We start from the raw sequence: 17,968 nt of genomic DNA, 5'->3' as shown, positions 1-17,968 counted from the left end.
TTTTGATTTGCACTTCCTTGATGGTTAGTGATGCTGAACACCTTTGCACATTTCTGTTGGCTATTTGTATGTCTTCTTTGGAAAAATATCTATTCATATCCTTTGCTCATTTTTACTTGGGTTATTTGGGTTTTTAGCTATTGATTTGTAGGAGTTCCTTGAATCACTTGGATATTAAACCCCTATTGGATATGTAGCTTGCAAATATTTTCTCACATTCCATCAGTTTTCTTTTCATTTTGTTGATGGTTTCCTTTGCTGTGCAGAAGATTTATAATTTGATATAGTCCCATTTGTTCAATTTTGCTTTTGTTGCCTTTGCTTTCATGTCAAAGACACACACACACAAAAAAACCCACCAATTTTAAGACTAACAGCTTACCCACTATGTTTTCTTCTAGAAGTTTTATTGTTTCAGTCTTATGTTCAAGTCTTTATTTTGAGTTTATTTTGGTGGATGGTGTAAGATAGAGTTCCAATTTCTTTTGTATGTGGCTGTGTAGTTTTTCCAACACAATTCTTCTCGTTTTGAGCATTTTTCAATCCTTTGCTGTAAACTAATTGAGCATATATGTATAAGTATACTTCTCGGCTCTCTGTTCTATTCCATTGATCCATGTGTCTGTTTTAATATCAATACCATACTATTATGATTATTGTAGGTTTGTAATAAAATGTTACATCAGCAAGCATGACACCTCCAGCTTTGTTCTTCTTTCTCAAGATTATTTGGTGTTTTCAGAGTCTTTTGTAGTTCCAATTTTCAATACCAGTATTTTAATAGAGATTTCACTGAATCTGTAGATTACTTTGAGTAGTATGGACATTTTAACAATATTCTTTCAAACCATTTGAAATTCTTTCAAAACCATGAACAAGGTCTATCTTTCCATTTATTTGTGTCTTCTACAACATTTTCAACTGGACTTGATGTTTTCTGTCTTAGAAGGCTACTAATTATTGATTCAATTTCTTCAATAGATACAAGGTATTCAGATTATCTATTTCTTCTTGTGAGTTTTGGTAAACCATGCCTTTCAATGAATTGATTCATTTCATGTAGGTTATCGAACTGTGAGTATAGAGTTGTTCATAATATTCCTTTACTCTTTTAATGTCCATAGAATCCAGGGATCCCTGGGTGGCGCAGCGGTTTGGCGCCTGCCTTTGGCCCAGGGCACGATCCTGGAGATCCAGGATCGAATCCCACATCGGGCTCCTGGTGGATGGAGCCTGCTTCTGTCTCTGCCTCTCTCTCTCTCTCTGTGACTATCATTAAAAAAAAAAAAAAAAAAAAAAAAGTCCATAGAATCTGTAGTGATTGCCCCTCTTTCACTTATGACATTAATAATTTGAGCCTTCCTTCTTTTATTCTTGGTTAGCTTGGCTCAAGGTTTATCCATTTTATTGATCGTACTGAGAACCAGCCTTTGGTTTTGTTAATTTTTCGCTTTTGATTTTCTTTCTTTTTTTTTTTTTCGCTTTTGATTTTCTATACAAAAACCATTTCAGCTCTAATTTTTTTCTTTCCTTCTGATCACTGTAGATTTAATTTGCTCTTCCTTTTCTAGTTTCTTAGGATAGAAGCAAAGATTATTGATTTTAGAAATTTCTTATCTAATATATGCAATTAATGCTATAAATTCCCTTCCAAGCAATGCTTTTGGTGATATCACAAATTTCAATAAATTGAATTTTATTTTCATTTAGTTTGATATACTTGTTAATTTCTCTTTGAGACTTTTTCTTTGACCCACATATTACTTTTAGTGTGCTGGTTAATATCCAAATATTTGGGGATTTTAAAGCTATCTTTCTGTTATTTATTTCTACAGTTAAATTCCATGTGGCCAAGAGCAGGTTTTGTAAGATTTCTATTATTTAAAATTTGTTAAGATTTTAACAATTTTGTGTTTATTAGCCAGAACGTGGTCTGTTTTGATGAATGCTCTTATGAGCTTGATAAGAATTCCACTATTGTTGGATGAACTATTCTGCAAATGTCAATTTGGTCCAGTTGACTGATAGTACCATTCAGTTCAACTATATCCTCCTGAATCTGTCAATTTCTGCCCCCAGGATCTGTCAATTACTGATAGATGGGTTTACCAAGATATTTTAGCAGGAAGAGATGATGCCTTATATAAAATACCATTTTAGTATCTTTTAAATACTCATGTATTTTTTCTTATTTGATCTATTACAGAAGTGGACAATTTAAAATAGTTTTCTTTTTCTTTAAGCAGTTTCCTAATACTAATCATTCCCATATTCTTAATATTAATTTCTACTTTCTGTGTCCTTCTAGATTATGTTTGATAGACTATTATTTATGGTTTTTACATCAATATTTACATTTAATGGTTCAGATTATTGTTTGTGGTTTCTCTGTGTTTGGAATCATTATTACGTTTATTTTTAAAAATGAAGTTAGTTTCCTTTTTTTTCTCTACAATCTGGAATAGTTTAAATAATACAGAAATTATCTGTTTCATGAAGGCTTAAATGAATTCACTGATAAAATCATATGGATCGGGATGCCTGGGTGGCTCAGTGGTTGAGCATCTGCCTTTGGCTCAAGGCATAATTCCAGAGTCCCGGGATCGAGTCCCACGCTGGGCTCCCTGCATGGAGCCTGCTTTTCCCTCTGCCTGTCTCTCTCACTCTCTCTGTATCTTTCATGAATAAATAAATAAAATTTAAAAAAATCATATGGATCTTGTTCAAATTTAAGAAGTCTTTAGTAACTTTTTAATTTCTTTCATAGTTATTAGTCAATTTTCCAGATCTTCTTGAATTAATTTTTATCATAAATTTTCCAATATATCCTTAAATTTATTAGTATAGTTACACAAAGTTTTCTAAGTACTTAATTTCCTCTGATAATGAATTTCAAGTGATTGTGATTTATTTACTCCTTCCTTTCTTCTTTCTCTTCTTTCCTTCCTTCCTTCCACCCTTCTTTCAATCCTTTCTTCTTTTTAATTAGGCAAGGTAAAATGATTTTTTTTAAGATCTTATTTATTCACGAGAGACACATGAGAGAGAGAGAGAGAAAGAGAGAGACAGGCAGTGGGAGAAGCAGGCTCCATGCAGGGAGCCTGATGTGGGACTTGATCCTGGAACTCAGGGATCATGCCCTGGGCCAAAGGCAGGCACTAAACTGCTGCACCACCTGGGCATCCCTTTCTAAAATGATTTTTTTAATGCAACATATACAGAGAAAGACAAATATCGTATTATTTCACTCATATATGAAATCTAAGAAACAAAACAGATGAACATAGAGGAAGGGAAGGAAAAATTAAATAATATGAAAACAGAGAGGGAGGCAAACCCTAAGAGTCTCTTAACTATAGGAAACAGAGGGTTGCTAGAGAGGAGGTGGATGGAAGGATGGCATAACTGGGTGATGGGCATTAAGGAAGGCACTTCAAATAATGAGCACGGAGTGTTGTAGACAACTGATGAATCACTAAATTCTATCTCTGAAATAGTACAGCGTATGTTAACTAAATTGAATTTAAATAAAAAATTTAATTAAGAAATGCAACATATCCTTGCGTGAAGTCTCTCAAAGACTTCAGTAGGGTAAAATCCTAATTATCTATCAATACAAAATGTTGACATTTAATTACTTTTCTATCTCACTGTGCCCCTTATTCTACTCTGAATATGTCTGGTTTTATTTTATTCTTTCATCTTTCTACATGAAGTTGCTTCTCCTAAAAATGCCTCTTACTCCATCATCTTCAGCTTCCCTCCATCTGGACACTTCCTGCTGGTCCCAGACCCATCTCCTATTGTGCCTTTTCTGGGAAGTCCTCCCTGAAGGTCTCAAAGCTGAGATAAGCATTGTCATCCTCTGTGGCTTTCTCCACGTCTTCTAGACCTACATATGTTGATTTCCCTTGGAGGCTCTCTCATCTTTTCTCTATCTATATTCAATTTCCAGAAGAAAGCCAGCCCCATGGCATTATATGCTATCTTTATATGAATGAGTTCTAAATTTTTATGTCCAGCTATGACTTTGTCCTGTCAATTTAATATCTCTATGCAGATGACTACTAAATATCGGAAGCTTAATATGTCCAAAATGGAAGTCTTGACTCCACTGCCTCTCCTCAAGTCTGTTATTCTCTCAATGTTCTCCATTTCACAGAATAGCTCCACTATTCATCCAGTTTGCTCAGTTCAAAAATCTTGGAATTATCCTTGCCCCCACTCTCTCTCTTATAACCTCATCCCTAATTTAGCAGTAAAACTTGCCAACTTCACCTTCAAAAATATTTCTTACCACTGTCATCATCCTATCACAGTCATCCAAAAAGCATCATCTCTTACCTAGAGTACTGCAATAAAGTCCAAATTAACAACGCCTCTTCTTCCACCCTCACTGACCTACAGCATATGTTTTCCACACAGCAACCAGGGTACCCATTAATATATAAATCAGATTGTCACCACCACTTGTAATTTTCTAATGGCCTCCCATTTCAATTCAGAATAAAAACCAAAGTATTAACTGTGGCCTACAAATCCAGAAAATATCATATTCCTGACTATCTCATTTCTTACCACTTCTACCTCCAATGATAGATACATCACTGCCAAACTGAACCTCCTGTTTTTCCTTGAACATACCAATATCTACTATTGTACTGGTACCTCTGAATGGAATGTTTATCTATCAGAAATCCAAATTATGTTATTCCTCATTTCATTCAGGTCATTTATTTTTCTTCTTAGTTCTTGTCATTACCTGAGATTAAATGAGATATTTTTGTTTGTTTATCATCTATCATCCACAGAACAATATAAACTCTGTAAAGTCAGGAGACTTGTTTATTCAGTTCATACCCATAAATTGCCTGGTATGTAGTAGATGCTTCATACAAATTTGTAGAATTGTCGAGGGATTGAATGTATTTATTGTAATATTCTAGTACTTTTCACAAAGGTCTCTATAAAAGTTACAGTGCCTGTCCTCCCTATAGGTATAAATTCTAAATCCAAGGAATAAGTATGTTTTCTCTCTCTACCCAAGAACCTATGAGATTGTTGCATAGTAGGTACACAAACAGTATTTGTGAGGGAGCAGGTTAATAAATAACCTCATCCTATTTTGTAAGAGTAAGGAAATTCTTATGAACAAGGAAAGCTAATAATGCCAGCTTCATTATGTCACATAATGAAGAAACAAGAGGCAGTTCTGCAGGAAAATACCTTGAAGACCTTCTGATTATTTTTGCCCCTTTTTCAGCATAAAGGTTTCCATCTGCAAAGGAAAGTTTTCTGGAAACAGTAGCTTAGGAAAATACACAACATGTAGCTGTTATAATTGCCATGTTTATACTGAGTTCTGGGGTAGTTGGTCTGAAACAGTCCTGGTAAAAATAAACTTTCAATGTGTTTTAAGCAATCAGTGTTTCCAATAAGCACTTGTCAACATGACCTTTAGTGGTCTCCAGAACTTCTCCTTTACTAAGTATTTAACTGGCTGCTCAACTCCTATGGCTTCCTGTCTGCCTTTAATTTTCCCTCAGCAATTTTAATGCTGGAGGAACAACAAATTACACAAGCCATCCTTAGGGAGGATTTCTGACCATAATTTGAAAAGCCCTTGAAATAAGAAAATTGCGGTGGGTTAAGGGAAGAGTAGCAATACATACTATATATATTCCCCATATGAGACAAGTATAAATGAACCTCACATTTTAACTCCCTAACTCCCTCTTCTCTGGTGAACATTAAACCATAGCCCTGCCCACATGTGCTTTCCTGGAGAAGTTTTGGCTTCCATAGCAAATCAAGCAGAAATATTTTTGACAAAATTATTGCCTGTGCTCCACAAAACTGCTAAGATTTTATAGGAATTATAATTCCTATTACTGTCTAAGGTAATGCTAAAGTTCTTAAAGCTCTTATCATGCTCATTCATGGATCTTCTTTAGTAGACAAATCTTTTCTTCACTATAAGAGTTTCAATATTAATGGAATGAGACACTATTAGAAATTTTCAACTAATGGTACCAATATAACATAATGTTTAATAAATTTTTTTTAGGTAATTTAAACAAATAATCCATGGTGACATCATGAATGTGTAACTCATCTAGCAGCTGACCTAATCACATATGTACATAAAGAATATTTGTGAACATCTCATTTTTTCAGCTTTATTGAGGTATATTGAAAATAAAATTATATTTAAAATGTGCATTTTGGTGATTTATATACATACACACACACACACACACACACACACACACACACACTATGAAAGGATTCTCATCACCTAGGTATTAAAATTCATTACCTTGCACATTTACATTTTTTATGAGAACACTTAAGTTATATTCTCTTAGAAAATTGCAATTATACAATACAGTATTATCAACTATAGCTACCATGTTTTACATTAGATCCTCAAATCTTACTCATTGGATAGCTGAAAGTTTGTACCCCTTTACCAATTTCTATTTTCCCCACCCTCCAGACCCTGGCAACCACTCTCCTCTCTGTTTCTTGACTTTTTTTTTTTAAAGATTCCACATATAAATGATATCATGCAGCATTTGTCCTCTATCTGGTTTATTTCACATAATACCCTCAAAGTCCATCTATATTGCGACAAATGGCAGAATTTCCTTATTTTCTTGGTTTAACAATATTCCACTATGTATATATACATTTCCTTTATCCATTCATCTGTTGATAAACACTTACATTGTTTGCATATCTTGGCTATTGTGCATAATGCTGCAATAAACATGGAAGTATAGATATCTCTTCAAGATAATGATTTTTATTTCTTTAGATATACACCCAGAAGTGGATTGCTGGATCATACAGTTCTACTTTTAATTGCTTGAGTAATCTCCATACTATCTTCCATAGAGACTGTACCAATTTACATGCCCATCGACAGCACACAAGGGTTCTCTTTTCTCTCTGTCTTTGCAAGAATTTGTTCCTTCTTGTCTTTTTGATAATAGCTGTTCTAACAGGTATGAGGTAGTATTTCATTGTGGTTTTGATTTGCACGTCCTTGATGATTAGTGTTGTAAATATTTTTTCATGTACCTGTTGGCCATTTGTATGTCTTCTTTAGAAAAAAAATGTCTATTCAGTTCCTCTGCTCTGGTTTAGTTGGATTATTTGTGTTTTTGCTATTGAGTTATATGAGTAATTTATATATTTTGGATATTAACCCCTTATGAGATTTGGAAATATTTTCTCTCATTCCATCAGTTGCTCTTGTGTTTGGTTGGGTTTCTGTTACTGTGCAGAAGCTTTTTAGATTAATGTAGTCCCATTTACATTTACTGTTGCTTTGGTACTAAATTTAAAAATCAATGCCAAGACCAGTGTCAAGGAATTTACTCACCATGTGTTCTTTTTTTTTTTTAAGATTTTATTTATTTATTCATGAAGGACACAGGGAGAGAGAAAGAGGCTGAGACATAGGCAAAGGGAGAAGCAGGCTCCCTGTGGGAAAGCTGATGCAGGACTTGATCCTAGGACCCTGAGATCATGACCTGAGCCAAAGGCAGAAGCTCAACCACTGAGCCACCCAGGTGCCCAAACACACCATGTTTTTTCTTACAGAAGTTTTATAATTCAGATCTTACATTCAAATCTTTAGTTGATTTTGAGTTGATTTTTGTTTATGGTATAAAAATGGGGGTCCAGTTTCATTCTTTTACATGCGACTATCCATTTATTGAAGAGATTATTCTTTACACATTGTGTACTCTTGTGCATACACCTTTGTTGTAAATTATGTGACCATATATGCATGGGTTTATTTCTGGCTCTCTGTTCTGTTCTATTGATGTGCATACGTATTTTTGCTAATACCATATTTTTTAGATTACTATAGCTTTATAATAGAATTTGAAATCAGGAAGTGTGATACTTCTAGCTTTCTTCTTCTTTCTGAAGATTGCTTTGGCTACTGAGGTTCTTTCTCATTTCTTTTCTTATAAAAGAAAAAGGAGATCTTACTAACAGTTTTTATCTCATAAAATATGATTAGCAGTTATGAATCAAATTTGATTTCTGGTTTTAAATCTCCTTTCAAAGGAAGTGCCAATAAATAGGGAAAGATGATAAAAATGATAGGAAAAAGTAGACACTAGTGGACATAAATCATGATTTCAACTCTACAACTTTATATCTAATTAATATCAACCTCTAGATTACAAAAGGATGAAACAGACCTTATTCAAAACTAAAACAATCAAATAATAAAAAGTCAAAACATACAGGTTAGTAATCATTTTAGTGGATAAGATGTTACCCTATTACTCTTTCTGCTTAATATTTATCTAAAGCTAACATGGCATTACAAAGGAGTTACTTAAGGCTCTTTTAATTAAGTCATTTACAAGGGAGACTGGCAAGATGGCATAGGAGTAGGAGTCCTCAACTCATCTGGTCCCACAAACTTACCTAGATAACTTTCAAAACATCCTGAACATCTACTAATTTGACCTGAGATGTAAAGAGAGAAGAGCTGGAATGCTACAGAGAGAAGAGTTTTTGCTTCTAACAAGATAGGAAGGCGAAAAAAATAAAATAGAAATAAAGTGGTGAGGAGAACCCTGACTAGCAGGGCTAAAGTGGAGCAGTGAAAGGCTCTGGGGTACAAAAGCCCAGCCCTGGACAAGCAGGAACTTTAAAAATCCATGCCTGAGTTTTTCCCTGACAGAAAAGTGCTTAGCAGGGAAATTGGGCAGAATCAAAGGAGGGGCTGTGAGGCATCAACATTCCCCGAGTCACTATAAGATGGCGCCGGAGGGGAAAGCTCATCACAAACCTTGGTGTGATCCCAGTAAAGGGCTGGAGCACCGCAGCCCTTGGGGCATTGTGGAGAAGGCCGCCCGGGTTACACGGGCCAGTTCCAAAGGGCCCTTTACCCTAGAGCCTGGCAACGAACTGAGATGTCTGTACCTTGTTCACTTCGAGACAGGCAGTCCCCGGGAGCACGAATCCAGTGGCACAGGGCCCTGGATCCAAAGGCTCTGAGGCAGATAAAGTCGGCTATCCTCTGTTCCCTCTGGGACAGGTAGAAGCAGGGAGGGCACAGGAAAGTGAGAACTTTCCTGCTGTTGGGTGCCCTGCAAGCTGTGCAAATCAGTGCACCTGTGCCTGCCCTCAGGAGCATCTAGGCCAGTGTGGATTGGGAGACTGCAGATAGGTATTCGCGGGGAGCTAGCTGACTCCAGAGCTGGAAATCTGGCCGTCGCCATGTTTTTTTCTTTGTTCCACCTTGTGCCTGGGAGAGGCAGGGCCGCCAGGGAACAAAGGCCTCACAGAATAAACAGCTCACACTGAGCCCAGCACCTGGCGGGGTCGGGGCACCTCCCCCAGGCACAGACGTCTGAGAATCAGCACAGCAGACCCCTCCCCCAGAAGATCAGCTGGAAGAAAGGAGAAGAGCAAGTTTAGTGTACAAGCAGTATTGGAAAGCTCCAGGACTGAGGGATAATAGAACTAGAGGGTCCTTTATTTATTTGTTTTTTTACAACTCCTTTTGATATCAGGCTGCAAATTTCCAATGTTTTTTCTCTTTTCCCACCTTAACTTCAATATTTTACCAACTCTTAGTTTTTAAGTTTTTTTCCTTTTTGACTTTCATATTTCTACAGTTACATGTCTTAGATATATTTTTCACTTCTGGATTCCCTTCAACGCATTCAATTTAATTTTGGTAGATATGTGAGATATGGGTTTTTGTTTTTTGTTTTCTCAGTCATATTTTGTTTTATAGTTGTGGAAGTTAGTACCTTCTAACACACAACCAAAATATACCCAGAACCAAGTGGAATACCATGTTGATTCATTCTGTGAGATAATATTCTCTCTTCCTTCCCATTCTGCTCCCTTCTTTTATCTTGTTTATGTTACTGTGGTCAATGTGGGACTTATATAAGTATTGTTGACTTATATAAATTTAGGATTGGGCATCTTCTAACATACAGAACAAAATATGCTCAGAACCAAGAGAGGTTCACTACCACTTCCTCACCACCAGCATCCCCTCCCTTTATTTTTCTTTTCTTTCATTTTTTCTGCTTTGTTTTTGGTTTTTTGTTTTTATGTCTTTATTTTAATTTTTTTTTTTTTTCATTTTAGTGGTCCTTTTATTTTGTTCTGTTCTTTTTATTTTCTGGTCTCTGACCTCTTCCAAATCATCTAGGGTGTATTCTACTTAGGTCATAGTTGATATTTTTGATTCAGCCTGTTCATACAGCCAGTCTGCACTGGACAAAATGACTAGAAGGAAGAATTCACCACAAAAGAAAGAACCAGAAGCAATACTCTCTGACACAGAGTTACAGAATGTGGATTTAAATATGATATCAGAAATTCAATTCAGAAGTACAATTATAAAGTTACTGGTGGCTCTGGAAAAAAGCATAAAGGACTCTAGAGACTTTGTTACTGCAGAATTGAAATCTAATCAGGCCGAATGAAAAATAATTTAACTGAGATGCAATCCAAACTGGATGCTCTAACTGCTAGGGTTAATGAGGTGGAAGAGAGAGTGAGTGACATAGAAGGCAAGTTGATGGAAAGGAAGGAAGCTGGGTAAAAAAGAGAAAAACAAGAGCCCAGGAGGGAGGAAAAACAGGAGGAAAGGCTTAGGGAAATAAATGATAGCTTGAGAAGGAACAATATACATTTAATTGGGATTCCAGAAGAGGCTGAGAGAGAGAGAGGACCACAGAGTATATTTGAACAAATCATAGCTGAGGACTTCCCTAATCTGGGGAAGGAAACAGACATAAAGAGAATCTCTCCCCCAAAAAATCAATAAAAACACTCAACACCTCGACATTTAATAGTGAAACTTGCAAATTGCAAAGATAAAGAGAAAATTTTTAAAGCAGTGAGAGACAAGAGATTCTTAACTTATATGGGGAGAAATATCAGATTAACAGCAGACCTCTCCACAGAGACCTGGCAGGCCAGAAAGGGTTGGCATGATATATACAGGGTACTAAATGAGAAGAACATGCAGCTAAGAATATTTTATCCAGCAAGGCTGTCATTCAGAATAGAAAGAGAGATAAAGATCTTCCAGGATAGGCAGAAACCAAAAGAATATGTGACCACAAAAATTGGCTCTGTGAGAAATATTAAGGGGGACTCTGTAAAAGAAAGAGGGAGCCCAAAGAAACAATCCACAAAAACAAAGACTGTATAGGTAATACAATGACACTAAATTCATATCTTTCAATAGTTACTCTGAACATAAAAGGACTCAACAATCCCATCAAAGGACACAGGGTATCAGACTGGATAAAAAAGCAAGACCCATCTATATGCTGTCTATAAGAGATTCATTTTGATCTAAGGACACTTCCAGCCTACAAATGAAAGGGTGGAGAACAATTTATCATTCAAATGGTCCTCAAAAGAAAGCTGGGGTAGCAATCCTCATATCAGATGAATTAAGGCTTATATCAAAGACTGTAGTAAGAGATGAAGAGGGACACTATATCACACTTAAAGGGTCTAGCCAACAAGAAGACCTAACATCATGAATATTTATGCCCTTAATGTGGGAGCTGCCAAATATATCAATCCATTAATAACCAAAGTAAAGAGATATTTAGATAATAATACACTAATAGTAGGAGACTTCACATGGCACTTTCAGCAAATGACAGATCTTCTAAGCAGAACATCACCAAAGAAACAAGGACCTTGAAGGATACACTGGACCAAACAGATTACACAGATATATACAGAACTTTCTATCCTAATGCAACTGAATACACATTCTTCTCAAGTGCACATGGAACTTCTCCAGAATAGACCACATACTGGGTCACAAATCAGGTCTCAACCAATACCAAAAGATTGGGATTGTCCCCTGCATATTTTCAGACCACAGTGCTTTGAAACTACAACTCAATCACAAGAAGAAATTTGGAAGAAATTCATACATATGGAGGTTAAAGAGCATCCTACTAAAAGATGAATGGGTCAACCAGGAAATTAGAGAAGAATTAAAAAGATTCATGGAAACAAATGAAAATGAAAATACAACCATTCAAAACCTTTGGGATACAGCAAAAGTGGTCCTAAAAGGAAAATACAATACAAGTCGCCAAAAAAATCAGAAAAACCTCAAATACACAAGCTAACCCTGCACCTAAAGGAACTGGAGAAAGAACAGCAAATAAAGCCTAAACCAAAAAGAAGAGATATAATAAAGATTAGAGCAGACCTCAATGAAATAGAGACCAGAAGAACTGTAGAACAGATCAAAACCAGGGGCTGGTTCTAAGAAGAATTAAGAAGATAGATAAACCCTAGCCAGCCTTATTAAAAAGAAAGGGAAAGACTCAAATTAATAAACGGAGTAGAGATCACAACCAATACCAAGGAAACACAAACGATTTTAAAAACATACTATGAGGGACGCCTGGGTGACTCAGCGGTTCAGCATCTGCCTTTGGAATCCCAGGATCGAGTCCCACATCAGGCTCCTTGCGTGGATCCTGCTTCTACCTCTGCCTGTGTCTCTGCCTCTCTCTCTCTCTTTCTGTCTCTCGTGAATAAGTAAATTTTAAAAATCTTTAAAAAAGAAAGTACTATGAGGAAAACTATATGCCAACAAATTAGGTAATCTAGAAGAAATGGATGCATTTCTTCTGGAATTCCACAAATTACCAAAACTGGAACAAGAAGAAATAGAAAACCTGAACAAGCCAATAACCAGTGAGGAAATTGAAGCAGTCATCAAAAACCTCCCAACACAAAAGTCCAGGGCCAGATGGCTTCTCAGGGGAATTCTACCAAATGTTTAAAGAAGAAATAATACCTATTCTATTAAAGCTGTTTCAAAGAACAAAAAGGGAGGGAATACTTTCAAACTCATTTTATGAGGCCAGCATTACCTTGATTCATTCAGCATAACACCCTCCAGTTCCATCCATGTTGAAGCAAATGGTGGGTATTCATCCTTTCTCATGGCTGAGTAATGTTCCATTGTGTACATAAACCACACCTTCTTTATCAATTCATCTGTCAAAGGACATCGTGGCTCCTTCCACAGTTTGGCTATTGTGGACATTGCTGCTATGAACTTTGGGGTGCAAGTGTCCCAGCATTTCACTACATCTGTATCTTTGGGGTAAATACCCAGTAGTGCAATTGCTGGGGGGTAGGGTAGCTCTACTTTTAACTTCTTGAGGACTCTCCACACTGTTTTCCAGAGTGGCTGTACCAATTTGCATATCCACCAACAGTGCAAGAGGGTTCCCCTTTCTCCACATCTTCTCCAACATTTGTTGGGTTGCTGAAGAAGTGGGTGGGGGGATAGGGTAACTAGGTGACAGGCACTAAGAAGGGCACTTGATGGGATGAGCATGGGTGTTATACTATAGATTGACCAATTAAATTTTTAAAAAAGTAAAATAAATAAATAAATTCACTCATTCATTCATTTACTCTCCAAAAACTCTCTGTCTTTTGCTCTACAATAGTGTCATTTTTCCCGTTTGATCAAAATCTAGATCAAAACTAGTGGTGGGGCCTTGTGAAATGATTATAAAATTCCTGTCTACAATAGAAAGGGACAGAAATGCCTCACTAAAAAGTAAGGTGAAAAAAACTGGACACAGGACACAAAGAAGCAAGAACAGCTAATTTTAAAAATTTGGGGCACCTGGGTGGCTCAGTGGTTGAGCGTTTGCCTTTGGCTCAGGGCGTGATCCTGTGGGTCTAGCGATAGAGTTCCACATTGTGCTCCCTGCAAGGAGCCTGCTTTTCCCTCTGCCTATGTCTTTGCCTCTTTTTCTGTGTCTCTCATGAACAAATAAATAAAAATCCTAAGATTAAGAGAATACTTTAGACTTCGTGATTAAGACGAGGCCCAACTGAGGAAATAGCCATTTTCAAGTACAAAATACAAGGAATATTTAGTGGACAGACTTGTAGAAATTTTTAAGTTTAAACATCTAGAAATTAGCATTGATATTTGTTTTTTTAAGGAAATCATAAGCCCTTATTCTCAAAACCATGTTATGAATCACACTAGTATGCATCTTGGGAGAAACAAAGCTATTTTAGGTAGAATGCCCCAGACTATGCACACCAGAGGCCATAGGGCCCTCTCACCTTAAAAGTTGTGGTGCCATAGAGCTTGGTGGTGTGGACTGTCTCTGGAAGCACATTAGTGATGTTGGTGATGAATTCTTCCAAGTACTTACAGGATTTCTCCAAGTGTGTTGTATTGATAATAATCTGGACAAGCTAGAAAATAACAAGCACATGTAAGAGTCATTTGACTATTTACCCGAAAACAAATGGCTCAGTATCAATCTGCTGGTAGAGGAAAAAACAAAAGGCAAAATATGGTAGGGGCCTTTTGTAGTCTACAAAGGGTTTGTTAGAGCATGGGCTTAGGTTGTAATTCCTCTAAGAAGCCTTCCCTGACTCCCAAAGCATCTTGCATTCCCCCTAGGAGAAGAGCACTTGTCTCTCTATTTTAAACAGATGTCTTCTTCTGTTTAAGAGACTAAGAACGAAGACTGCTAGTGTTTAGCACAGAGCCTGGCAACAAATAATTGCCAAATGAATGAAATAAATATCCCCCCCCCGCCCCGCGAAAGAAAAGAAAATGCAAGAAGTTTCAAAATTAGGCATAATAAACGGCAAATAGACTACAGGATATTAACAAACTATATTAGCTTACAGAAGAAATAATGTGGGCATTACAGTCAGAAAAACCAGCAAATCAACTATTTACAAATTATTAATCCAGAAAAAGTTTCTTAATTTCTCTGTTTCTTTATCTGTAAACTGTTAGTAATAATTTCTTAGTAATAATTTCTACTCACACAGTTATTTTGAGGATTAAATATCCTTTCGTTAATATTATTTTCCTTTTCTAACAAGAAAGATTCTTAAAAACCATAGTACTGGTATGATAAAAAGTCATCTATAAATAACTTTGAGGGGAGGATGAGAAAGAATGACTCTTATTGTCAGGATAGAATTAAAGTTTACAAAGTAGTTCACAATTCATTTTCTTACATTGTCTTCCCAGGAACCTGGAAAACTAAGTTAAGCTGGGCATAATTATTGCTTCTATTTTACTAAACAGAAACAAGAATGAAATGATTTTCTCTAGACCACAGAACCTAAATGGAATTTGGACTCAATCCAAGTCTTCTACCTTCAAATTATGGACTCACTGAAATGACTTCTGACAATGCCTTTTAGCATAAGCATAAAATGGCAGCCCTGGAGTGCTGCACGCTTATGTACATAAGACTGAAATATCAGATTCTGGGTCTGCCATCAACTAGACCTCTCCATGAAAAAAATTAATTTAAATTTTTTTTAAAAAGGGGCACCTACTACTTATTTCAACTATGAAAACTATTCATATTTCCCAGAGTCTAAAAGAAATATGAAGAGAAAATGGAATAAAACCTTTTTTTGTTTGTTTGTTTGTTTCTCTTTCCTACATCTTTAACTTTTTATTTCCACAGGAATGTGTGTGGTGGGGGGGTTGTGGCAGACAGGGGGAGTTTGGGTATGTAAGGCTATAGGTGAACTTAGTTGTTCCTCTAGTCCAGTGAGAGAAGGAATGGGGGGTGAGTGGATAGATGACACAAAGAGAAGTTGAAACTGAAGATAAAGGTGGGGGGTAATACACATTTTACAATTAAAAAATGTTTAAAAGTTGGAATTACACTTTAGTAGCAGTCATTGTATTATACTGCTGAATATTAAACAAAAATGTTAATAGGATTGTAATCAGAAAGTACATTCTTCTCTCCCCAACAGCAAACCAGCACAGGGCTAACGTACAGTGTTCATTCTGAAAAAAATACATATTAAATCATAACAATGCTTTAGTAATAGATTGGACTAAGGAGAAAGGTACTTTCTACTCCCCAAGGATCAGCTGGAAACTGGGGGAAAATGTCTGCTTTTGGAACGTGAGGGCAAAGGGCAGAGACCCAGAGATGCAGTTCCAAAAAAAATGAAAAGTTAGGGCAACAAAGGGATCAGATCTCTGTACTATTCCCCACAACTCATCAGACAATTTCATATTCCTCACTAAGCCCCTTCCCTTCATTTAAAGACTCTGAGTTTTGGACACAGACACTATCTCTTTCTATAAAACTACCCAAAACATCACACTTTTAACTGTAGAGTGCTCTAGGAAAAAACACCTACCAAAATAAGCAATTCATCACCCTCTTTCTTTCAACATGTTTCTCCCTCAGAGAAAGACTAAAGTCATTTTAAAAATTTAAATTGTCTAAATTAAATCACTCTTCTTCCTCAGGAAGGTGGCTACTGGCAAGGTTGTCTTGATATATAAATCAGAAAAGTAAGAGAGTTAATTTGGAGAACTGAAGAATTTCTATTTTAAAGTCAGCATTACCTATAGGGAACACATTCTATCTATCAAAAGAAATCCTAATAATAAGGAGGAATCATGTCATGTTATTGAAATAAAAAACAGTGGCAGTCAAAGAGAAAATTGTCCTGTTTTGCAGGATATTGACAGTTTAAAAAAAAAAAGGAGGCGGCTTCACTAGGTACAGTAGTAATTTCCCTTGACTTTTTAAAGATCTGTCAACACAAAAGATCACCATGAATTACATCAATTGGCTGTCAGTCACTTTTGAAATGTTTCATTGCTGAGCATAGAATAGATTATTAAAACCCTCTAGGATTACATTAGATACCATGTCATTTTCAAAGGGAATAATGTCTGTTAATGAGGTCTAAGTGATCTCTACTCCTGAATGACAGAAAACCAAAATCCTTACAAGGGCATTTACAAATGTGAAGCCAGATACTGTGGGGGTAATTCTGAACTTAAGGATACAATGAAGCAATTTCAGATATCAGCTTCCATCAGAGTTTTGAGCTCCTTTGATATTTTTAATCCCCACTTCCCACTCTCTTACAAAAATATATCACCACAGCAATCCGAACTGTCCTTAACATTGTTCCAAAGACATGGTATTAGCATCAGATTAGGTATAAAGTAGAGTTCTGTGAGGAGTCCAAAAAGAGAGAGAGAGAGAGAGAGAGAGAGAACACTAAAGCAAACAACCACCTCTCAGAATTAAATGACAGAAGTTACTAAGGTTAAAAACCATTAAGAAGCAGAAAATTTTTCTGTCTCTCATTCCCAGTAGCAGAGAGAATCTAATGGAAAGCAGAGTAGACTGTGGAAGTCACCTGTTACCTTATCTTGTTTTCCAAAGCAGAGAATTCAGGATGCTAAAGTTCCAAAAGTACTAACCTAAAGCAAGAAAATGAGAAGTCACAGTCCCTCTCCACACTGCCAATGCTTTTCCACTGTTGGATTCACAAGATAAAGAACTAAATAGCAGTGTTTGTTCTCATTCACAAAAATAAGCTCTCCCTAAGATTTCAAGGAATTTTTCTCCATTTCACCCCAGCAAAGATACAAAAAGCTAGGTCAACTCCTCATTTTTACCATTTCCAAAGTAAACACCTAAAAATACTGAAGTACTTGGAATTACTGGTCCAAATTCAAAGGTCTAGTACAAGGCTTATATTTGACAAGACTTCATTATAAAATGTTTTAACATAATATTAGCAACATTACTACTGTTAACAACAGGGGATGGTAAACACTGTTATATGGGAGATAAATAACACAGGATAGAGACATGTTGCCATCAATCTACATTATATTCAAAAGAAAGCATTGGTTATTTATTCAGGTCTCTTGGGGCACTATTATAATAAAATAGATACATAAATATTCAATATGGTATCACTAATAAGAACTCTTTTTTTAAAGATTTTATTTGTTTATTTGACACAGAGAGAGAGAGAGAGAACACAAGCAGGGGGAGCAGCAGAGGGAAGGGGAGAAGCAGGCTCCCCACTGAGCAGGGAGCCTGATGCGGGGCTCGATCCCAGGACCCTGAGACCACAACCC

The 17,968-nt window shown here is 36.4% G+C and overlaps 1 protein-coding gene across 13 annotated transcripts in view; it reads right to left on the bottom strand.

Annotated features, from left to right (window-relative positions):
* EXOC6B (exocyst complex component 6B) overlaps positions 1-17,968 on the bottom strand; it is a 628,567-nt gene that overhangs the window by 267,903 nt on the left and 342,696 nt on the right. For all 13 annotated transcript variants that reach the window (XR_005372563.1, XR_005372564.1, XR_005372565.1 and 10 more), the window contains one exon: positions 14,143-14,277. Coding sequence is in view for 10 of the 13 variants with exons in the window: in XM_038561771.1 (XP_038417699.1) it covers positions 14,143-14,277 (135 nt within the window). In the remaining 3 variants the exon portion in view is untranslated. The remainder of the gene's footprint in view (positions 1-14,142; positions 14,278-17,968) is intronic.

This window comes from Canis lupus, chromosome 17 (genome assembly GCF_011100685.1).
Source record: "Canis lupus familiaris isolate Mischka breed German Shepherd chromosome 17, alternate assembly UU_Cfam_GSD_1.0, whole genome shotgun sequence".
In the NCBI taxonomy this organism is placed as follows: Eukaryota; Metazoa; Chordata; class Mammalia; order Carnivora; family Canidae; genus Canis; species Canis lupus.
Note: the sequence above shows the minus strand (reverse complement) of the source record. Positions and strands in the feature narration are given on the sequence as shown.